Source organism: Oncorhynchus clarkii, chromosome 25 (genome assembly GCF_045791955.1).
Source record: "Oncorhynchus clarkii lewisi isolate Uvic-CL-2024 chromosome 25, UVic_Ocla_1.0, whole genome shotgun sequence".
Classification (NCBI taxonomy): Eukaryota; Metazoa; Chordata; class Actinopteri; order Salmoniformes; family Salmonidae; genus Oncorhynchus; species Oncorhynchus clarkii.
Window position 1 is genome coordinate 5,945,991 of NC_092171.1, and position 24,903 is coordinate 5,970,893.

General features: G+C 41.5%; 1 protein-coding gene across 4 annotated transcripts in view; it reads left to right on the forward strand.

Moving 5' to 3' along the window:
- The window catches only part of LOC139384128 (ribosomal protein S6 kinase a, polypeptide 1), a 142,827-nt gene that overhangs the window by 21,252 nt on the left and 96,672 nt on the right, over positions 1-24,903 (forward strand). For 2 of the 4 annotated variants that reach the window (XM_071128799.1, XM_071128801.1), the window contains exon 2: positions 18,040-18,087. In XM_071128799.1, the coding sequence (XP_070984900.1) occupies positions 18,040-18,087 (48 nt within the window). Of the gene's footprint in view, positions 1-5,169; positions 5,827-18,039; positions 18,088-24,903 lie in introns of those variants that run through there. The other 2 variants (XM_071128800.1, XM_071128802.1) reach the window with 2 other exon arrangements.

Consider the following 24,903-nt stretch of genomic DNA (forward strand, 5'->3'; position numbering starts at 1 on the left):
GTACAGATCCATGATGTGTAGTACAGACCCATGATGAAATTCAGTTACCGCAATTCCGTTACCAGGTGTAAAAAGAACTTGACTTACTGTAGTTTAATAACCAAAAGTGTTTGTTTTTTTCAGAGTCAATGTGTCATGTCGTAGAAGTCACTCCATTCTTTCTGCATACATCATTGAATCTTAATTTGGAGCAGATATTTAACCGAGCTTTTGGAAAATGTGGACACAAAACATTTAGGGGGAATTTAGTGAAATTCTGTTGCCAAACTTTGCATCTGAACAGTTCTTCCAGAGAAATTGTCAGTGTAAATTGTTAAAAGTAGTTATTGTGCATAGAGTTGTATGGGTCGTTAAACTTTGAAATCAATGGTGTTTGTTTGGCAATAATTTTAAGTGAAAATTCCGTTACCATGGAATTGCCCCTCTCTCCTCCTTTCTCTTGCTATTCTACCCATCACTGTGTCTCTATCCACCATGCTTTTCATCAATGTCAACTCCAATTGAAAATGAAGTTAAATAACAATGTCAGCTTTGTCCCGGTTACCATTCTATCTAATTTGCAGACCGCTGTTTTTGGACTCAAACCTGCCACTTAGTCTGTCTCAGTACTCAGTCCAGACATCACGCACTAGTCCCGTCTCAGAGAACCTGGGCTTAAGGCAGCCACTCTCTCTCTCTCTCTCTCTCTCTCTCTCTCACACACACATGCATGCACACAAACACACTCTATCTCAAACACAAACACGCATCCACATACACATGCCACTACATACACTCTCTCACTGTTTCACACACACACACACACACACACACACACACACACACACACACACACACACACACACACACACACACACACACACACAGCAACACACACAGGCACACACACACAACCCCTGCTCCCTCCTACCAGGGTTTCCCCTGGGTTGCCACAACTGGCCTTCACCTTGTGATGTCACCACCGCTATGCAGAGACAGAAATCCCAATGGGGGGCAATTCAGACCTAAGTTGTGCGAGTAAATGGAACTTAATTCCCTTTTTATGCAGTTTTCTTTCTATGCATATTCTGACCTTGATCTTAAGCATGGGGAAGACGTGCCAGCCATACGTTTGGGGTGGAGATCACAGAAATCGAGGTGAGGCAGAGTTGTATTCTGACCTTGACTTAATTCCCTCATGATTCCACCACCTTTACACATGAGGGGACTATGAATAAGGTTGAGCTACGTATTTTCTCCGATAAGAATGACACCATTATTCACTAGAATTTATAATTTGATAAGAGCTATTAGGTAAATGGTTAGTTCTAATCAGTTTGGCGACAGGGATGATAATACTCAGAAACACTGAGAAAGCATAGCGACATCTTTAGATTATCTTATGATCTTTTTTTTTTTTACCTTTATCTTTTACATTCATGGAGATGAATGTGAAATCAGTCATGTGGAAGAAAACTGAATATGTTATCAACATGACAGGTAAATATGTTGGCCTCTTTTCCACAGTGAAGTAGGCTATAAATAGCTGTGCTGTTATTCTGAATTGTAATTGTATGGCCTTCTAAATTTGAGGGGACGGAATTTGGAGACCCAAGCTAAATTTGCTACTGTGGAAAGCCTTGCGCAATGATCATCCGAACCTACTGAGTTGAATTGTAATTGTATGGCCTTCTAAATTTGAGGGGACGGAATTTGGAGACCCAAACTAAATTTGCTACTGTGGAAAGCCTTGCGCAATGATCATCCGAACCTACTGAGTTGAATTGTAATTGTATGGCCTTCTAAATTTGAGGGGACGGAATTTGGAGACCCAAGCTAAATTTGCTACTGTGGAAAGCCTTGCGCAATGATCATCCGAACCTACTGAGTTGATTTGTGCGCTCTAGAATGTTTTCATTATATACAGTTGAAGTTGGAAGCTTACATACACCTTAACCAAATTCCCTGTCTTAGGTCATTTAGGATCACCACTTTATTTTAAGAATGTGAAATGTCAAAATAATAGTAGAGAGAATGATTTATTTCAGCTTTTATTTCTTTCATCACATTCCCAGTGGGTCAGAAGTTTACATACACTCAATTAGTATTTGGTAGCATTGCCATTAAATTGTTTAACTTGGGTCAAACATTTTGGGTAGCTTTCCACAGGCTTCCCACAATAAATTGGGTGAATTTTGGCCCATTCCTCCTGACAGAGCTGGTGTAACTGAGCCAGGTTTGTAGACCTCCATGCTCGCACATGCTTTTTCAGTTCTGCACACACTTTTTCTATAGGATTGAGTTCAGGGCTTTGTGATGGCCACTCCAATATCTTGACTTTGTTGTCCCTAAGCCATTTTGTCACAACTCTGGAAGTATGCTTGGGGTCATTGTTCATTTGGAAGACCCATTTGCGACCAAGCTTTAACTTCCTGACTGATGTCTTGAGATGTTGCTTCAATATCCACAATTTTCCACCCTCATGATGCCATCTATTTTGTGAAGTGCACCAGTCCCTCCTGCAGCAAAGAGCCCCCACAACATGATGCTGACACCCCCGTGGGATGGTGTTCTTCTGCTTGCAAGCCTCCCCCTTTTTCATCCAAACATAAGGATGGTCATAATGGCTAAACAGTTCTTTTTTTGTTTCATCAGATCAGAGGACATTTCTCCAAAAAGTACAATCTTTGTCCCCATGTGCAGTTGCAAACCGTAGTCTGGCTTTTTTATGGCGGTTTTGGAGCAGTGGCTTCTTCCTTGCTGAGCGGCCTCTGAGGTTATTTCGATAGAGGACTTGTTTTACTGTGGATATAGATACTTTTGTACCTGTTTCCTCCAGCATCTTCACAAGGTCCTTTGCCCTTGTTCTGGGATTGATTTGTACGTTTCGCACCAAAGAACTAATCTCCTTCCTGAGCGGTATAACGGCTGTGTGATCCCATTGTGTTTATACTTGCGTACTATTGTTTGTACAGATGAACGTGGTACCTTCAGGCGTTTGGTTCATCCTTGGGAGCAATTTCCAGACTTTTTTCTGAGGTCTTGGCTGATTTCTTTAGCAAAGAGGCACTGTTTCAAGGTAGGCCTTGAAATACATCCACAGGTACAACTCCAAATGATAATTTTCTGGAATTTTCCAAGCTGTTTAAAGGCACAGTCAACTTAGTGTATGTAAACTTCTGACCCACTGGAATTGTGATACAGTGAATTATAAGTAAAATAATCTGTCTGTAAACAATTGTTGGAAAAATGACTTGTGGCATGCACAAAGTAGATGTCCTAACCGACTTGCCAAAACTATAGTTTGTTAACAAGAAATTTGTGGAGTGGTTGAAAAACGAGTTTTAATGACTCCAACCTAAGTGTATGTAAACTTCTGACTTCAACTGTATATGCTTGGACTTTTCTCTGTTTTTTACAATTTGTATCATGTTTAATATTAGCCACTATTGGTAGCCACCCTCAGAAATACCCACACACATTTATAACTGTCACATTAGTGTTGGTTTCTTTCAATTTGTAGTCTACGTTTGTAGCCTGCATCCTTCCATTTCATTTTGTTGAACTTTCTTTCCTTTGACTTGTCCGTGTGGACAAGTCAACCCTTAATAACCCTTAATAATTATTAACCCTTAATAATCTACAATATCAGATAATTTTTTGATCTAACAAAAAGAGGTGAATATGCATATTTTGATGGCTTTCTTTCATTGATCCCTAATATTCAGAACCTGTTCTCTCGATGTACTATACTGTAGGCGAATCTTGTGAATTTGTCAAGAAAATTCCAGATGAATAAATACACCGTATTTAAAGGGATGGGTTAAGATGTACTGAAACCCCTATTGAATAAAAACTCCATGAGGAAATCTGTCGGCCAAAAAGTGGGAAGGTTTTCGGAGGTTGAATGACATTTTATTCAGTGTGCATAAGGGAGCAACACCGAAAGAGTTCATGACGCACCTGTATACGGTAAGTCTGAATACCAAATACCGATAAGTGCTTAAATCAAAATGTGTATTAAAATAATAGATTTTCTATGTGTGAATCGGCCCCATAGTCCCATCCCATCTCTACACTATACTTCCTTGTTTTTTCACAAACTTTAATTAGGCAAGCTAGCATTTTAGGATTTTGAATGGGAATTCATTGTGTGTACCCACAAGGTTAGTTAAACAAGCCTGTGTGTGTGTGTGAATGGCTTAAATTGAGAATATATTAATAGTGCAAGTATTCATCCTAATTTGTGTCATACTGTAGATCTAGCCAGCACCTGCCTCTATGGTAGATGTTGTCTGGTTGCCAATAGTAACCTAATTCAACCAGGAACAATATCCACTCAGCCCAGTCAATGGAGTAGATGGAGAGGGAAACACAGCAGAGCACTATTCTCTCCGACCTGCACTCTGTATGAAAACACTTTGTGGCAAATGTTGGTGGTTTCCAAAGAACCCACGGGGCACAGACGTCAAGTCAACATCTATTCCACGTTGGTTCAACGCAATTTCATTGAATTGACGTGGAAACAACGTTGATTCAACCAGTGTTCCCAGTGGGAAACAAAGACCTAAACAAATGCACATAGGCCTATACATTAACACAATGACCCTCGACGATGCACAGATCAATTGATACACCACACTCAAAGAAATTGTATTGAATTTTTATGTTTAAATGTAAAGTATCAATCTGGTTTCCTTCAAACCCAAATGCATCATGTGCCATGTCTTTTTGAAGGGACATTGATAGACAAATTAAATATCTTTAAACTCATTATATGACGCTATAAATAAGTAAAATTTGATAAGCAACGTTTAGGGTTAGAATTAGGGTTAGGTTTAGGATTAAGGTTAGGTTTTGGGGTAAAAAAAATTGGCATGATACCTCTGTGCATAACAATGTATCACCATCATCGCCCTCTTCTTCTTGTTCTCTTCCTCTTCTTTCCCTTCTTTTTTTTAGCATCATACTGAAAAAAACTTCTCTTCAAGGTCTTATTACGCTACCAACATTTTATTTGATTAATGTAAACAAGCGCAAATGGTGGGCTTTTGGCGCATTACGTAGGCCAATGCATAATTTGCAGTTCAACCAGCATCCAGGGGATGGCGAAAATACGGTTGGGCGGACCGACCGAGAAGGGGCTGGATGAAATCCGTCTGGAGTCTGACAATAATTGGTCGAGTTGATACGCTACATTCTGGAGGATGAACCAGCGGACAGAACGAAGTCCCGCTCCGAGGAATCTCTCAGAAACACAGAGGAAAAGAGAAGCTGTATGCCTATAATATAATAGGCTGCATCGTCGATTAATTAGGTTACATGGACACAAGAGAAGGCTAATTATTTCGGCGGAGGAATATAATTGCATAGCGATAGCCTATTAAGCGGCTTGGAGTTTAAGAGCTACAGCCAGCACCTCTCTTCTCGTCAAATCTGAACGTAGGCTACCCGTGTAAAAGGGGTTCGTTTTTACTCAAAGCCTCAACTTGTTATTATCGTGCTTATTGCTGTTGGAATTGCTTGTTTCTGAAGAGGTGGTCATTATACGACGTCATTTTGAAGCGATTATATTAGTTTGGAGTCGACGGCTGCGGAGTGCGACTGGATGCATGTCTTGCATTGGGGATTGAAGTGCTGAACTACATCTCAACGGACCAGACTTCAAATTGTGAATAAACAAGACCTTGTCCAGGGCAACGCAACCTCAATCTAAAACCCAATAAATCTGGGCAAACTCAACTTGTATTTCGGCAGCAGAGGGAGAAACTAAAAACCTGCAGAATGCCTCTTGCACACCTTGCGGAACCCTGGCCCCAAATGGAGCTAGTTACACTGGACTCGGAGGTAAGGACAGTTTGTTAAAATTACTATTTTCATTCCGCGTGCCAAAAATATCCGTAGGCTAAACTTTTCCATTCTGATTATTGTTGCTCGTGGAAATACATTTGCCAATGAATGCCCAAAATGCAATATGTTTTTGACGGGCAATTGCAACATACTATTATGACCAGTTGTTCATTAATCTGGTGGTTAAATTGGGGATGGTGCACTTGCTTGCAAAGCCTGTCGCATGGTTCGTAGTATAAACAGTTCGCGCATATATTATGACGACGTTTTGGTGTTCGGCAAGGTTGTTGTTTTTTTCCTGTGAGTTTGCACACTACATTTTTTTTGTCAAAGTTCCGTAGTACCCCGTCGGTGATCGGTCAACAGTACTAGTAGGAGTGAGAACTATGGATGGGATTCTTCAATTAAGTGTTTGTCATTAAACAAGAGATGACTAGTTTATATGCACATATTTTTTTTGAACACTTGAAATGCTGCACCAAACATTGCTGAAGATCAAAAACGTCAAATCAAGAAGTCTGTCATGTTCGACTAATTCAGACTTTTGAGGAAGTGTATACTGGCTATGTTAAAATGTCTCGAGGGACAAACAGTAATATTGCAGTTTTTTTTTCTAGTTTCAAGTGAATATATTTTAAGGGCGTATGCGAGGCACGGACGTTCACTTCGCCTAGCCGAGTTTTGCTTGGAGCATTTATTGCATTCGCTCTGGCACCGGGTTGCCTATCTGGGTGTGAGCCAGGTGCCCCGTTTTGGCCGATGGCGCAGTCGGTTAAAGGTGGTGAATAGATGTCTCACTCAGGACTTTAATCGTTTAAAAAAATGGGTGGCTCTCCCATAGGCACCAATGCAGTAACAGCTGGGTCTCATCTGCTTAGTTTATTGGCTGTATATGAACCAAGAAACATGAGGGAGTGGGATGTCTCGCTCTCTTCCGTCTCTGAATCGCTCCAAAACGAAATGTGATGTAGGTTAAGCACGTGGAATAATAGGATTCTGTGTTCACATGCAAAAGTGATTGTCTTCCAATGGAAACTAGTTACAACATTCAAACATATTTTATGGAAAATAAATGTTGTACATTTCCAAACAAAGCGTAACAGGCTGACCGACGCGCGCTTGCAAAATACATTTAGAAATCTATGTTATTCAATTATTGCACCCACACTGCTCGTGAGCGTCTGCGTTGCCAAGGGATAAAATAGAAATCAGTTCTATTTCTGGCGCAGATCACGTTGCAAGTCCTGCCTCTCCCATCTCCTCATTGGTTATACCCACTTGGGTGACTGAAAGACGAACCAAGTCAATGGCGGTAATGCACCTAATTTATGAAAGTTGCCAATCACAATATAAAGTCAAGCGAAGGAAGAGGGATGACTTTAAACGATTCGGTTGACTGTTTTATGTGTGGATTAATTGTCGGAGTAGAGGTATTTGTGCATTTCAGGTAAAATAACCACCCAGTGTTTATATCCCAGGACACATTAGCTAGCAACAGCAAGCTAGCTAAATAGGACAAATTATCTAGCAAGTGCAAGCTAACTAGCTAAATTGCCATGAATGTTTAATGCTTTTCGACCTGTCCCCAATCTAATATAATTGGTTCAGAGTTTGTTTTGATAGTTTAACCTGCGTGTCGTGATCGCGTTTAGTGTTGGGGGATAAAATACAATTACGCACGATGGCGCATGCGCACAGCCTGTTTGTGTTCTGTGTAATGCTGCCTTGTTGACATCGTGGTGGAGCAGCGCAGATAACTGTTCGATTTGAGATTGAGCTCCTCCCTCATCTCTTTTGCTCGTTCACGTCACAGGCCATAGTCCGGCGCACTTAATCAAACTTTTTCAATGTAGCCATGTGAATGATAGTGTAGCTGAAGTGGGATGTGCTGAGGAACTTATAATTTTGTGTAACAGATTACAATGTTGTATCATGGATCAGTTTAACTTTTTAAAAGTGTTCAAACTAGCAGTTTATGGGCAGGTGAGGCCATCTATCCTCGTTGCATGTCCTGGCTTTTGAGTGCTTAGTATTTTTTTAAATGAACTTTTTAACCCTTTTTCTCCCCAATTTCGTGATATCCAATTAGTTAGTCTTGTACCATCGCTGCAACTCGGGAGAGGTGAAGAAACACCGTACAACTGGCGACCGTGTCAGCTTGCATGCACCTGACCTGCCTCAGGAGTTGCTAGAGCGCGATGGGACAAGGACAAACCCTCCCCCTAACCAGGATGACGCTGGGCCAAATGTGCGCTGCCTCATGGTTCTCCGTTGCGGCCGGCTGCGTCACGGCCCGGGATCGAACCTGGATCTGTAGTGACACCTTAGACCACTGTGCCACTCGGGAGGCCTGATGAATGCCTTCTGAATGTAATTATGAACTATACCACCACAGCATGTCTTCCCTGCACCACGGATCAGGGTAATTTTAAATGAGAGTTTTGCTTTTTTTACAACTCAAATCTCTATTTGTGACGTAAATGGAATGGTCCAGACACTTTTTGCTATTTCACTGGTCTTTGAGAAATTTACCCCAACCAGTGATTCACTTAATCCTCTTTGTGCAGTACGGGGATCGGGCAAAAAACATGATACATTGTGAGAAAAAAAACCTGCCTAAAATATGTCCTTTTAGAAAGAAAAGAAAAAGCTCTCAGTATAGTGTTGCAGGTATGTTGTACACATGAAATTGTAATTCCGAACTTCAGCCGCAGCGTTATATTCTATTTGGTTGCGACTTGAGCAAGACCGCTCCATCCATGCTAACAGCAGAAATGGAGATTTGGTTATGGAAAAAACAAAATTCTGCTTTAATTAATGCACCTCGCTTAATCCATTTGATTACAATTGAACCTCCTCCCATGGAGGCTTCCACGGCTATAGATCATTCAGAAAAAGTCTTCTCCCTTGACAAAGCTGACTGTTCTGTTTCCTCCAACAAAACATGTTTGAATACAATTCGTTTCGGGAGGAGCAGGAATTGTCAATGTCTAGTAATGCAGAGCTAGATGACTGATGTCTTTTGAATGCATCGCACTGGGAACTTTCTCATTTTAGCTTGAGGCTGTAAATCACTGTCACAGCACAGCGCTCATCGGCACCTGGCTCCACTCCAACCTTGTACCGATAGGCAGACGAGGCCAAGGTAGATTGATTGAGATGTAAAGGGAGAGCTCTGCCCCTGCTAGACAGACGGTCGCGGCTGGGTTTGGAGAGCTGGGGGTTTATTGATTGAACAGTTGTGCTTGGGTTACTTTCTGATGGGACAAGCCAAGGTCAGATTCATGAACAGCTTTATGGCAGAGTTGCCACGGCACTGACTGTCAAAAGTACGAACTCTGTTCAGATTCTACCATTGGTCCTTTGCTATACTATAGCTGATGACGATGTCAGTTGTTTACTGTTGACAACTGATGTCTACACTATACAACTGCAGTTCTAAAGAGTAGGATGTTAAATCTGCAAGCCTATTGTTGTGAATGTCTAATCAGAATAGAAATGTGACAATCACAACATGCACTGAATAAATCCACTCGGTGAGAGGAGATACTCTATCAGGTAACAGCTGATGAGCTGCTTGTTTCCTGTCAATCTGTGTTTTGAAACCAGAGATTGTGCAACAGCTACAGATTCAGCCCAGGGTTGTCACATAGCACTTACTGTATGTTGCCCCTAAATTCCTATCTCTCTCCCTTCCTGTCTCTCCATTCCATGTGCTGTCACTGGATCACCATCAGGCTTCTTTAGGTCCCCTTCTCATCTTTGGAGCAATGAAAAACATGTACTGTATAATTTCATCTCCATATGCTGTATCTGTGTTCACACTTTCCCAACAACTTGAATTTTTTTTTGCTGTGGAGTCATTTAAACATTAGCGCTAGCAACAAGCTCCTCCCATCCACTGCAGTACACCGCTAACATGACATAGGGAAATGCGTAGTTCATTAATGGGAAATGCGTAGTTCATTAATGGAAATTGACATCTCATGTACAGTACAAGTAATCTAACAATTCCACAACAGCTATCTAATACACACAAATCTAAAGAGATGATATGCACACTACTGTCAAAGTTTGGGGTCACTTAGAAATGTCCTTGTTTCTGAAAGAAAAGCTGTTTTCATTTTTATTTTGCCCATTTTAAAATGACATCAAATTGATCAGAAATACAGTGTAGACATTAATAATGTTGTAAATGGAAACGGCAGATTTTGAATTGTGCTGATTAGATGAGCAATAAAATTGGCATCCTTTTGACTAGTTGAGTATCTGGAGCATCCGCATTTGTGGGTTCGATTGCAGGGGTGAATCGCACATACATTTGGAAAAATGATTTTTAAGCCATATCGCCCAGCCCTAGTCACAACCCACAGTTTGGTCCCCAGCTGGTGTCCTTCCTTTTACTGGCATGCTGTTATGTTCAGCTCATCATTTTTATTTGTCTTTCTGTTGTCTGATGGTCATAGCAAGACTGGACCATTCTGTTGGCGCTTTCTGCCGCTCTCTCTCTCCAGTTAATGTTGCCTCTCCCGGCTCATTATGACACCTACCATGACACCTCCCTTCTTTCCATTTACTGTACCAAGCATCCTCACCCACTGAACACTGACTGGTTCAGATTTGAACGTATCAATCATGGACATCTGTTACACACGTTTGGACAGCACAGTTTTGAACGGAACAGTAAAGAAAAGTAGAGAACACTAGAGTCCATACATTACTGTACTAAACCGTGCCTTTGGAAAGTACTCAGACCCCTAGACTTTTTCCAAATTTTGTAAGGTTACAGCCTTATTCTAAAAATGATTAAATTGTTTTTTCCCCCCCTCATTACTCTACACACAATACCACAATGATAAAGCAAAAATAGCTTTTTAGATCTATTTTTTTATTGAATATCTGAAACATATAATATACTTGCAGTGAAGCCGCTCATAAACTGCATTGTACCAGTCATCCAACAGACTCCCATTCAGAGCGACACACAAGCATCCAGGTTCAATGCCCTGCTCAAGGGCACGTTGACAGATCTCCCACCAGGCCAAAAAATGTGAACCCGAACCCTCCAAACGCAAACGAGGGACAGGCGGGCATGCATGGGCACACGCAGGCAGGGAGGGGGGTCCACGTGCAGGCACGCACGCAGTCGGGCATGCACAGACAGGTACGGGCGGGCGGTTAGGCAGACAGGCGCGCAGGCACACACGCGCACACAGGCAGGAACTTGCAGGCGCACGCACAGACAGACACGCATAGACAGATGTTTTGTGGGCTCCACAATCACCCAACCTCAACCCAATTGAGGTGGTTTGGGATGAGTTGGACCACAGAGTGAAGGAAAAGCAGCCAACAAGTGCTCAGCGTATGTGGGAACTCCTTTTAGAGTTTTGGGGAAAGCATTCCAGGTGAAGCTGGTTGAGAAAATGCCAGGTGTGCAAAGCTGTCATCAAGGCAAAGTGTGGCTTCTTTGAAGATGTAAAATTATATGTTGATTTAACACTTTTTTGGGTTAATACATGATTCCCAATGTGTTATTTCATACTTTTGATGTCTGCACTAATTTTTTACAATATTGAAAATAGTAAAAATAAAGACAAACCCTTGAATGAGTAGGTGTATCCAAACTTTTGACTGGTTGTGTGTGTGTTTGTATATATAATATTTTTTCCGATCTTGCCTCATCGCTGCAACTCCCCAACGGGCTCTGGAGGTGAAGGTCGAGTCATGCGTCCTCCGAAACATGATCCGCCAAACCGCGCCTCTTAACACCCGCCCGCTTAACCCGGAAGCCAGCCGTACCAATGTGTCAGAGGAAACACCGTTCACCTGACAGCCGAGGTCAGCCTCCAGGCGCCCTGCCCGCCACAAGGAGTCGCTAGATCACGATGAGGCAAGTTAACCCCCCCCCCCACCCGACGCTGCGCCGCCCTATGCGATTCCTGATCGCGGCCGGATGTGATACAGATCGGACCCGGGTCTGTAGTGAAACATTTTAGCACTCCGATGCTGTGCCTTAGACCCCTGCGCCACTCGGGAGGTCTGAGTGTATAGTGTTAATGTGCATATGTGTGTGAGCGCTGTGTGTGTTTGCTCTGATTGGAAGGAAGGAGAGAGGTAGATGGAAGAAGTGAGAACGAGAGGTAAGTCAACACAGAAGTTAGGGAAATGCATTCTTGAACTGGAAGAGTGCCAAACCAGTAGGCTTCCTCCTCAAGGTGCCGATTGTTTGTGGATAAACCCCTCCTCCCATGATTAGATTTTTATGTCAGTGTTTAAAAACTACATTTTGCCTTTCAGTTTTAGTTTATTAAAGGAATAGTTCACCTTAGGCTTGGGCGGTATGCCTTGCATACCGGGGTATTTGGACAAAGCCGCGGGATGGTGTTTCAATACTGTCAACTATTTCTTACCTTTTTCAATGAATGTGAATATTTGTAGCTACTGTTTAACACTTTACACTCCTGGTAATTGGCCTGTGTGGATAGGGTTAAGTTGAAATGTTTCTTACAGAACTAATATGAAATGCATATGCATAACCATGGTAGCAAATGAAAGGGAATATTATTAGACTAAATGTAAGGCCACAACAGTTAACCTGACATGAATCCAAATGTTACGCTGTTGATTTTATGTGTATTTTATTTTTAATGTACTTTTCGCTTCATTTGTTTTATATCGAACTTTGAAAATACTTTGGATTCATTCAGTAACATAAGAATATTCATGAACACAATCCGTCATCCCCGTCATCACACAATTACTTTTTTTCCCCTTTGTTTTTTAATTAGGGGGTAGATCAGCTTTATTAATATTGCAGGTGGATTTTGGCTTCCATCAATGTAATTGTCTGCATAATTTCCAATCCCACACTACCGTTCAACAGTTTGGGGTCACTTAAATGTCCTTGTTTTTTAAAAATAAAATATTTTTTTGTCCATTATAAAATTGATCAGAAATACAGTTTAGATATCGTTAATGTTGTAAATGACTATTGTAGCTGGAAACGGCTGATTTTAAAAAAAATAATTAAAAAGGAATATCTACGTAGGTGTACAGAGGCCCATTATCAGCAACCATCACTCCTGTGTTCCAGTGGCACCTTGTGTTAACTAATCCAAGTTTATTATTTTTAAAAGGCTAAAAATGGCCAGAAACAAATCCCTTTCTTCTGAAAATTGTCAGTCTGTTCTTGTTCTGAGAAATGAAGGCTATTCCATGCGAGAAATTGCTGTGTCCTTCTCCCTTCACAGAACAGCGCAAACTGGCACTAACCAGCTTTTATTTTTTTCATCACATTCCCAGTGGGTCAGAATTTTACATACTAATTGAATGTATTTGGTAGCATTGTTTTTAAATTGTTTAACTTGGGTCAAACGTTTCAGGTAGCCTTCCACAAGCTTCCCACAATGATTTGGGTGAATGTTGGCCCATTCCTCTTGACAGCTGGTGTAACTGAGTCAGGTTTGTAGGCCTCCTTGCTCGCACACACTTTTTCAATTTTATAGGATAGAGGTCAGGGCTTTGGGATGGCCACTCCAATACCTTGACTTTTTGCTACAGCTTTGGAAGTATGCTTGGGGTCATTGTCCATTTGGAAGACCCATTTGCGACCAAGCTTTAATGTCTTGAGATGTTGCTTCATTATATCCACATCATTTTCCATCCTCTGATGCCATCTATTTTATGAAGTGCACCAGTCCCTCCTGAAGCAAAGCACCCCCACAACATGATGCTGCCACCCCCATGCTTCACGGTTGGGATGATGTTCTTTGGCTTGCAAACCTCCCCTTCTTTCCTCCAAACATAACGATGGTCATTATGGCCAAACAGTTCGATTTGTGTTTCACCAGAGGCCTTTTCTTCAAAAAAGATGATATTTTTCCCCATGTGCAGTTGCAAACTGTAGTCTGGCTTTTTTATGGCGGTTTTGAAGCAATGGCTTCTTCCTTCCTGAGCGGCATTTCAGGTTATGTCGATATAGGACTGATCTTACTGTGGATATAGATACTTTTGTACCTGTTTCCGCCAGCATCTTCACAAGGTCCTTTGCTGTTGTTCTCGGATTGATTTGCACTTTTCGTAACAAAGTACGTTCATCTCTAGGAGACAGACCTCCTTCCTGAGTGGTATGTCGGCTGTGTGGTCCAATGGTGTTTATACTTGCGTGCTATTGTTTGTACAGATGAACGTGGTACCTTCAGGCGTTTGGAAATTGCTCCCAAGGATGAACCAGACTTGTGGAGCTCTACACTTTTTTTTCTGAGGTCTTGGCTGATTTCTCTTGATTTTCCTATGATGTAAAGCAAAGAGGCACTGAGTTTGAAGGTAGGCCTTGAAATACATCCACAGGTACACCTCCAATTGACTCAAATGATGTCAATTAGCCCATCAGAAAGCCATAAAATATTTTTCTATAATTTTCCAAGCTGTTTAAAGGCAGTCAACTTACAGTATGTAAACTTCTAACCCACAGGAATTATGATACAGTGAATGATAAGTGAAATTTTCTCTCTGTAAACAATTGTTGGAAAAATTACTTGTGTCATGCACAATGTAATGTCCTAACCGACTTGCCAAAACTATGGTTTGTTTATAAGAAGTTTGTAGAGTGGTTAAAAAACCAAGTTTTAATGACTCCAACCTAATTGTTTGTAAACTTTTGTCTTCAACTGTATGGATTAATGTGTGTGTGTGTGTGTGCGTGCATGCATTAATAAATAAATAAATAGACTGGGTGGTTTGAGTGCTGATTGGCTGACAAATGTGGTATATAAGACCGTATACCATAGGTATGACAACATTTTTTTTACTGCTCTAATTACGTTGGTAACCAGTTTATAATAGCAATAAGGCACCTCGGGGGTTTGTCCAATGTTTATGGCCTGAGGTGTGGTATATATTTTATTTAACTAGGCAAGTCAGTTGTGAACAAATTCTTATTTACAATGATAATCTACTGTTCCTAGGTCAACTGTCTTGTTCAGGGGCAGAACGATAGATTTTTACCTTGTCAGCTCGGGATTCGATCTCGCAACCCTTCGGTTACTGGCCCAGCGCTCTAACCGCTAGACTACCTGCCTGCCTGCCAGGCATTCCGCGTTGCGTCTACGAACAGCCCTTAGCCGTGGTATATTGGCCATATACCTCACCACCTCGGGCCATTAACTTTGACACTGTATATGACATCAGATTTCCATATCCTAAAACTTAGGTGCACATTTGGACTCACTGGTGTTTTTGCTTGCTTGTATGACACAAACTGTATTTATTAGAATCCTCAATGTCTCATCTTTCAAAATACATTGAGTCCTCTTAATTTACTGCATTTCCCTCACTCGGACAACCGAAAGTTGCCCAATTTAGCAGGAGGGATGGGGGCAACTGCAATGGCTGACTCTGTAAGAAGACACATTTTACGGTGTTTATCTGGTGTAACAATGTTTGTTTTAAATAAAAAATAACTTTTTGCGCGAGGTGCTCAAGTTTAGAACGTCTGTTAGTCAAAACCCATACTGACCTGTGAAGCGCAGAGCCAGAGCTCTGGCATCATGTACAGTACAGCATGTTACTGTCTTCCATTGTAGGTGTTTATTAGTGCCCAATCTGCCATTTTCGACCCGTATACAGGTGTTAAGGGCAAGTTAGCTGAGTAAGTGGCTGAATTAATAAGGTTTCGGGCGTCATGTAAGAGTAGCTTTCTGCCGTGTTTGAGAAGTCAAATTGCTCTGGATGAGTTACAGTATCTGTACAGCTGCCGCTGCCATCTTGATTTCCTTGCCTTTTTTTTTTCTTCCCCTCTGTTCTCGGCCCCTCTTTCTGCTCCTCACCCGTCTTCGCAGAGCAGGCAGGCCTGTTGCCCTACACAGACGCAGCGTGTACGTACACATGCTGCTCCAGAGCCAGTGCTCTTCTTCCTTCAGACAAGCATTTTGTCAAAACTTTGTTCATTTGCACAATGTCTTTCATTCAGACCCAAAAATGACTCGGTAGCTTCTACCTATACTTGTATAACTTTTGAGCTGGATTGCCTGTCTTTGCAATTAGTTTACCTTAGGGCTGTCAAATGATTTTAAAATAAATAATCAAGTTAATTCTGATTTTAATCACCATTTTTGAATTTGCTCAAATTTGGCTCAAAAGAAGAAAAAATTATTTAAAAAGTAGTGCATTGAGTAACAGGCATACTATGCTTTGAAACACACAATTAGGAACATCAGATTTTTTTTTTATGGCATTTTCACCATAAACAACACAAGTCACGAACATACAGCTATTAATGCTCCCAATGTTTAAGTAAATAAAAATCATAGCTCCAGTAATATTGGGCATAACTTTTTAACTAGAGGCACACAGTCTTCAGTGATTGTAAAGCCACAAGCATTGACTGTAGTTGTGTTCAGCGTTGGATTCTGCACTTAAAGGGGGTTTGTGCAGAAACACTTGTGGTGAAGAAATCGAGACGTGATTAACGGCATCAAAAGAATGTACGCCGATAAACATGTCCTGCGTTATTAACGTTCACTTTGACAGCCCTGGTTTATTTTCGTTTGAGCTTGTTAACATATTTAGGTAGCAGCCTCTATGGAAATTATCTATTACTTGTGCTAATTTTATTAGCGTTTTGTTGAGGTGATTTATTTATTTAAAAAAAAAAAAAATTGTTTGGAGCAAACCAAAAAATTTCCTACCTCATGGATGTGAATCTAATGGTGTGAGGCACGTCACTTCCTAGAATCTCATTGTCTAGATAAGATACGTTTGGAGTTGAACTGCACTCAGTGTTTAAAAAAAAAAAAAAAAAAAAAAAAAGTCTAAAATATTCATCTGCCTTCTGCACTAATAAAACCTCAGGCTGGTTTTGAGAAGCTCATTATTGTGTTTCCTAGACTTGATAGCCTAACAAGTTGTCATTTTACTGTAATCCTACTTCTATCTTGAGCTCCTGATTTGTAGCAGAGGCCACAGCAGTAATGTCCCAATTATTGGCAAAAAGAGCTGATTTTTGATTTGTCAAAGACCAATTCATGGAAAATATCAGAATTGGGCTGCCTGTGTAAACGCAGCCTTTGAGACTGACTCAACAAAACATTTCCATTTTATGGTAATTTATCGTGTAGCCCAACGCACTAATCGATCTGTGAGGAGATGAATATCGTGGACAAGTAAAGATCTTTTTCTTCCCTGAGACCAAGGGAAGTGCCTCAGAAAAGCCATTCACCCCCCCCCCCCCTGCTCTCTTCCCTACTTTATCACCACTCAAGGCCAATCGATGTCCTGGCTGGCGCTGTTGCCTGCCTGCCGTTTTGTGTGTGTTAAAAGAAAATAACTGTGTTTTGTCGTCAAGGGAAATGAGTAGGAGAGGAAGTCTGACTTCAGCGTCGCCTCGCTCTCCATTGTGACATGACCGGGAGGAAGGTTGTGGTGGGGGGGGATCTGTTAGTCCTAGTCCAAACCCCTATTCTTTGTGTGTTTGACTGTTCTGTTTTTTCCAACGCAATATACTGTATAGCAAAGTCAATTCGGACTGCTATGGTAAGAGAAAGGTTGTTTAGCAATGCTTCAGAAGAAACGGACACCTCTGTATTTTGTCTTTAGATTGAACATCTCCAGAGATACTCTTTTAATCACCTGTGGCAGTTGGATATTGCATAACTCTGTACTGTTGCACCATATATTCTGCTAAGGGCAAAACATTTAGTCAATTACACGTCATCATCTCCTGTTGTCACCCCAGCTACCTGAAGTTTTTAAACATGGTTACTATTGTTTATTGGTTATTAGCCTTAATGACAGTGTGATTTCACTAGAAAGTGGCAAGGCTCAAGGAATGGTCTTCAAATGCCTTGATTCGCTTCTCGTCATGACATTTAAAGATTGTCTGCTCTTGCAATTATCTCATCCGGTGTTTTAGCCTCTGGTCCATCCTGTGCATTCTGGGAAATAATGTGCAGACTGATAATAATGTGGCTGATAACATGTTTCCTTTAAAGGGCTCTTAGCAATGGTTCCACTAGATGCATTGTTGGACGATAACAGTGGTTGGCCTTTTCAACAGGCAAAACCCACAGGGAAAGTGTTTGCAGTAGATTATTGGGTTTGTCAGTTTAGGAGCAAAGTAGCAGTAATGACTATGGATGCTCTAGGTTGCTATTTGTCTCGCACACGGCAACCATCTTGGCACTGAAACTGTTTTGTCTTGTTTCTTTTCAGAATGGACAAAGCGTCACGGAGGATGGGGTCGCACCTGCTGGGCACAAGGTAAGAGGGATCTTCTGATCACATCTTGTACTCGCACGCACTCTCGCACATGCCCACCAAATTAACGACGCAGTGCTGGAAAGATGGGGAAGTGCGAACTATAAGACTAACGCTTCTCGCAAATAATAACCAATCTGCTGATTCAACAAAACCAGTAAAGAAGAGACAACTCTTGAAGACCACTTTGTTTTAGTATTTTGGTCATTTTTCTACTTTCCTCACTAGGAATATGTTTTGTGTGCACGTGTGTATGTGGATTTGAAAATCCTAAAAGAGGATCAATTGACAATGTGCTGAAGACTAAGTCAGAATGAGGCTGGGTGGGTTGACAATATTTGTTTGAGGTCAATATAATAGGGTCTCTCAGGGAAATTGAACGTTGCACATTCCATATTCTTTACATGTCAGCCCACTGCTTGATGAATAAACCCTTTTCTGCTTTCACTGAAATGTGATGACTCTCAGGCACACCAGTCCTCTCCAGTCCTGTACTAGAGGAAAATGTAGCGTTCTGGTTTCTTCGAGTTGTTTCCCTATTTTTATTCATGCAGAGAAACGAGCCGAACCGAGCGATTCTCTTTCATCTCAGGAGAATATGATGGGACTTGATTTCGTGATTTGATTCGTGATTTGAGCTGAACTTCGCAATGTGAAGTTACACAGAACAACTGTGGATTGACAGACGGCAATCTATTGTCCAAATTCTACTGTTTATCGACAGGGAAACTTGCAGATAATCTGAGCAGTCCTATTGCATACGAAACATGCTGCATGAAATAGTGGATTTAATTGATTGCAAGGAATCTTCATATTGACATTATGAAATTGCATTTTGCGTTCTTCTAACAGCATGGATTTCATGGCTGACTAGGACAGCCTGCCAAGATGTCATGCACCAGTGGTTTTCAGGTATTGCCAGTTGTATTGTGAAAATCAGTGCTATGTGTGCAGTATGCTAATAAGGATGCAGACGCCTCACACGTCGTCAACTGGCAGCTTCACTAAATAGTACCCGCAAAACACCAGTCTCAACGTCAACAGTGAAGAGGCGACTCCGGGATGCTGGCCTTTTAGGCAGAGTTGCAAAGAAAAAGCCATTTCTCAGATTGGCCAATAAAAATAAAAGTTTAAGATTAGCAAAAGACCACAGACACTGGACAGAGGAACTCTGCCTAGAAGGCCAACATCCCGGAGTCGTCTCTTCACTGTTGATGTTGAGACTGGTGTTTTGCGGGTACTATTTGATGAAGCTGCCAGTTGAGGACTTGTGAGAGGTCTGTTTCTCAAACTAGACACTAATGTACTTGTCCTCTTGCTCAGTTGTGCACCAGGGCCTCCCACTGTTCTTTCTAGCCAGTTTGTGCTGTTCTGTGAAGGGAGTAGTACACAATGGCCTTCATTTCTCAGAACAAGAACAGACTGATGAATTTCAGAAGAAAGTTTCTGGCCATTTTGAGCCTGTAATCGAACCCACAAATGCTGATGCTCCAGATACTCAACTAGTCTAAAGAAGGCCAGTTTTATTTCTTCTTTCAACAGGACAACAGTTTTGAGCTGTGCTAACATAATTGCAAAAGGGTTTTGTAATGATCAATTAGCCTTTTATAATGATAAACTTGGATTAGCTAACACAATGTGCCAATGGAACACAGGAGTGATGGTTGCTGATACTGGGCCTCTGTACACCTATGTAGATATTCCATAAAAAATCTGCCGTTTACAGCTACAATAGTAATTTACAACATTAACAATATCGACAATGTGTTTCTGATCAATTTGATATTATTTTAATGGACAAAAAAATTGCTTTTTTTTTTTCCAAAACGAGTACATTTCTAAGTGACCCCAAACTTTTGAACAGTAGTATACATTGGTAGATTGGGCAGTCAATAGAATTGAGCGATTTTTAATGGAGTATCAATTGACATACAGGTAGAATAGTATTGATTGATTGGATATGGGTATTTCCATGTAAAAGGACCCATGAGCACCAATGTGAAGTTCATAGGTGTATGTCAAATTTGGTGTCAAATGAAAGCTTATTTTATGTTTTGAGAAATCAAGTCATATATAGAATAATCAAAGGCCTTACTGAAGAGCTCAGTGAGTTTCAATGTGGCACTGTCATAGGATGCCACCTTTCCAACGAGTCAGTTCTACAAATTTCTGCCCTGCTAAAGCTGTCCCAGTCAACTATAAGTGCTGTTATTGTGATGTGGAAACGTCTAGGAGCAGCAACCGGCTCAGCAGCGAAGTGGTAAGCCACACAAACTCTCAGAATGGGCCCATTACAGTTTTCATACTCTTTTATCTGGTGGTCAAAGCAAGTGTTAAAACATTCTGGACAACCCCTCCCTCCCGCTCTCTCTGCCTCTTCTCCCTTTCTCTCGCTTTCCAGTTAACGTCACCTCTCCCAGCTCTTGCTGACACCTACTCATGAGCCCCCTCGCTTTCCATTTACTGTAACCAGCATCCTTACCGATCCCGGACCTCCGTGGACGTTCAAAAATAGTGGAAATTTGGTCAGTCTGCACTGGCCTCGATTTCAACGTCCACAGAATTGTTTTTAGTATGGTCCGGACCTGCTTTAATTGCAAGGTCCACAGATGTTGATTTGACTGGCCTTGATTTGGCCCAAATATAGACGTTTAGACCGAACCAGATCTTAACCAATCTTAGACGTCTATGTGCAGAGCACAGGTGAGTTGAGTATACCGTACTGAACTCTACTGTAGTGAACTATATTCTATTGTACTTTACAAAGCACTACTGTGCTGTCCAAACTTGCGAAACATAGACGTCTATGATTGGCCAGGACTGGACAAAATCTGAACCAATCAAATTTGGTCTTGTTTCGGGGCAGAGCTCATTAAAATAGCCAGTTTGTAGAATAATACCCAAGTATGCAAAGTAGCATATTGCCTATTCATACCCTTTTTGTTTACTAATTTAGGATACGTCACCATGAAGAGTAATATCCATAATTCTGCATTTCTTTTTAGTACAGATCAGGGACCCATGATGAAATTCTGTTACTGGTTGTAAATCCAATTCACTTAGTGTAGTTCAAAAACCAAAAAAGAGGAGGCTCCATATGAAGGTTGACTCTCTCCGGCAGGATGAAAATGACTACATCAACCATGATATTTTGCTAGTTACGGCATCTTTCACTATGATCCTTCGTGATTTTTTTGTTGTTGGTCCCATTCAGATTAATTCAGCAATATGGCACACTTTAATGTCTGTGGTGTCAGCACAATTCCGTTACCATGGAATTGCCCATATCAAGACGCATGGATGAATATCCAGTCTTGATGTCGGGGACAGATAATCATCCAGACTAAAGGCACCATCCTGTAACGGGAGCGTGGGCGAGATCAATGGGAAACCTGTTAGAATGAACCAGTCCGATAATGCATCCCATTAAGCATACCTGGCTCCCTCATGCCTGGCCCTCCACAGGGACAACATAGGGAATAAATAGCTCTAGATCCAGGAATCCCAGGCAGCTATACTTTTCACAATACTGAGCCAAGCGTACTGTACTGGGCTGGCCTGGTTACGCACCCACCATAGTTGCTGGAACCATGCTGGAAATAACGATATGAAAAGAAATGATCCAAGACAGCACAGTATTGTTGCGGTTGGCCCTCGTGCGAATTAGGCTCAGGAAAGGAAGACTGGGTAATTATCCCTAGGCCTAGAGTAGTGGTAAGTGAAAGGTCTATAATGACTTGTCTACACTTTCACACCATCACACTTAGCCACACCGTCCCATTTTCATAACTAATTGGCCCTCCGTTGTCTCTCCCATGCCTCCCCAGCCTGTTAGTGGAACAAAGGGCACACAGGAAAGGTGGGCAGCCTTCTGTTGTTGCTCATTGGGCTTAAGCTTGATTCCTGTTGGTAGCCTACACTACAGTAAGGAGTCGTTGGTGCAGAGCATGTTAACATGGATATAGAGCTCTTTGATAGCTGAAAGTGAAATGCATGGAAACATGCAAGCTACCATTTTAGATGTTAGTTTTGTCATTTAACAGACACAATTATCCATGTGAGGACATGACAGAATCAAGAGACTATGCCCAAAACGGAACAAGAGAGAACCTAGTACCGAGCCCTGAGGGACACCAGTAATGAGACCACATGGTGCAGACAGGGACCCTCTCCACCACCTGGTAGGAGAGTCCTGCCAAGTAGAGCAGTAAACCAAGAGTGCAGACCCTGAGATGCCCAGACATGAGAGGTTGGTGAGGAGGATCTTTTTCTCATTGTGTCAAAGGCAGTGGACAGTAGAGATATTGTTCTATAATCACTCCTGTGCTTCCTCGTGTCCATGATGGGCATAAAACTTAGAGCAAGGGCACAATGATGGGCACAATTAGAGCAAGGTTTTTTTACTGACCATATTTTGTCAGGAAAAACTCCTGGCCTAGTCCTTTCCTCTCTGAGAGTTGCGCCGAAGAAGCTTTAGAAATGTCTCTCTCTCCTGTAACTTAAAATGATTTAAGGAGCTTTTATTCTAGTGCAATAGAGGCAATTAAGACATGACATCTGATGGGAGATTGGGAAATGAGCAGTCTATGAGGTCTGGGCCACTCAAGTGAAAAGCCCTATCTGAGCAGCAAATGATATTACCTAGCCATTTTCTCTGTAGCAGGACTGAAGAGACAGCGTTCTGTTATGACTATGGCTGTGGATATGTGGAATTTGATGTAAAGTTGGCATAGCTAATGTATATTGAGTAATATTTTAGGGGATATTTACTACAGATAAAAAATGCTGCTTTTTTTTCTTTACAATGAAGTGTGATTGCAACAATATGCAACGGCAACAATATCATTCTTTTGAGAAAATACGTCTTAACACAGCTGCACTGTGTGTTTAGCTGCAGGGTTGGTCTGTTGCTTGGTATAGCTGGCTGGCTTTGTTTTCATGGTATTCAATCAAAGATGGTGCCAATGACAACCCAGGCTGTGCTGAAATAGGCTCATAATTGAATTATTCCGGATTTGATTTGATTGAGTTGTTTAGCAGACACTCTTATCCAGAGCGACTTACAGGAGCAATTGGGGTCAAGTTCCCTGCTCATGGGCACATCAACAGATTTTTCATCTAGTTGGCTCAAGGATTCAAACCAGGGACCTTCCTGTAAAACGTGCTCGCACACACACACTTGTGTATTACTATACTTTTTGACGACCAACAGTTGATTCCCATTCAAAATCCTATTTTCATTAAAACCCTAACTTTAACTCCTAGTTCTAACCCTAAACATAACCCTAAGCCTAAAATATCCTTTTTCATGTTTTAGGACCAGCCAAACGTCCTCACTTGGCTCCTTGGCTTACTATTTTTTTGAAGACTTCTGGTCTTCACAAGTGTGGTAAAACGAAAACACACACGCCCACTTAGCGAGTCGAGAGGAAATACTTCTGTGACAAGGCAGTTTTAAATATGTCACCATGTCTGGCTGGCATTTTGGTGTAAATCCCCTTTGGGGTTTTCATTTTAAAGGTGCTATAAAGAACTGTCGTCTTGTGGGTTCAAAATGAACCCATCGACTGGAATGTGTTTAGATTTGGGATTAGGTATTGCTAGATTTTTTTTTTTAACTTCTAGGGCCAGTTTCCCGGACACAGATTAATCCTAGTCCTGGACTAAAAAGCATCGGTGTGCATGCTTTTAAAATTCAGCACTAAACTTAATCTGTGTCAAGGTGACCTTTGGGGTTTCCCCTAAGATTTCTACTATTACTACTAAAGTTTCTATCTCACCCCTAAGGTTTCTGTCTCAGGTTATCTTTACAGTGGATGAACCCGAGAGAACAGGAAACCTCTTTTGTAAAGATGCGGTTGTATTAATATTTGATCAGGTCTATAAGGGGTCAAGAAGATGGGGGGGAAAAGTTCCTTTCTCAGTTGAATAATGCAATGTAGCTGATATTGTGGCTCAGGAACACTAGCATCCTGTTCTATTGTTGAAGGAAAACAAACAACAGGCTGTACTTTACTTCAAGGCTGTTCAACTCGTATAAGACACAAGTTGTTATAGGTTAATTGCTTACCACCTTGTTGGTAGAATCTAAGGACAAATATACCAAGCAGTGTATTTTTTATTTAACTAGGCAAGTCAGTTAAGAACAAATTCTTATTTACAATGACGGCCTACACCGGCCAAATCCTAACCAGGACGACGCTGGGCCAATTGTGCGCCACCCTATAAGGTCTCTTATGACCGAAAGTAACTTCTAGACATCAGGACTGCGATTACTCACCACGGACTAGCAGAATCCTCTTTTTCCTTTCACGACTCTGACGAGCCCGACGCGGAGGATACATTAAAAACTAACATCTTATGCTTCACGGTTATACGATGTACTGGCAGGATAGAACAGTGGCGTCTGGTAAGACAAGGGGCGGCGGTGCACGATATCTAAGTAAGTCTCGAGCTATTGCTCGCCTGAGGATCTCATGATAAGCTGTAGACCACACTACCTACCGAGAGTTTTCATCTGTATTCTTTGTAGCTGTTTACATACCACCACAGTCAGAGGCTGGCACTAAGACCGCATTTAATGAGCTGTATTCCGCTGTAGGCAAACAAGAAAACGCTCACTCCTAGTAGCCGGGGACTTTAATGCAGGGAAACTTAAATCCATTTTACTACATTTTCTAGCAGCATGTTAAATGTGCAACCAGAGGAAAAAGAACTCTGGATCACCTATACTCCACACACAGAGACTTATACAAAGCTCTCCCTCGCCCTCCATTTGGCATATCTGACCATAATTCTATACTCCTGATTCCTGCTTAC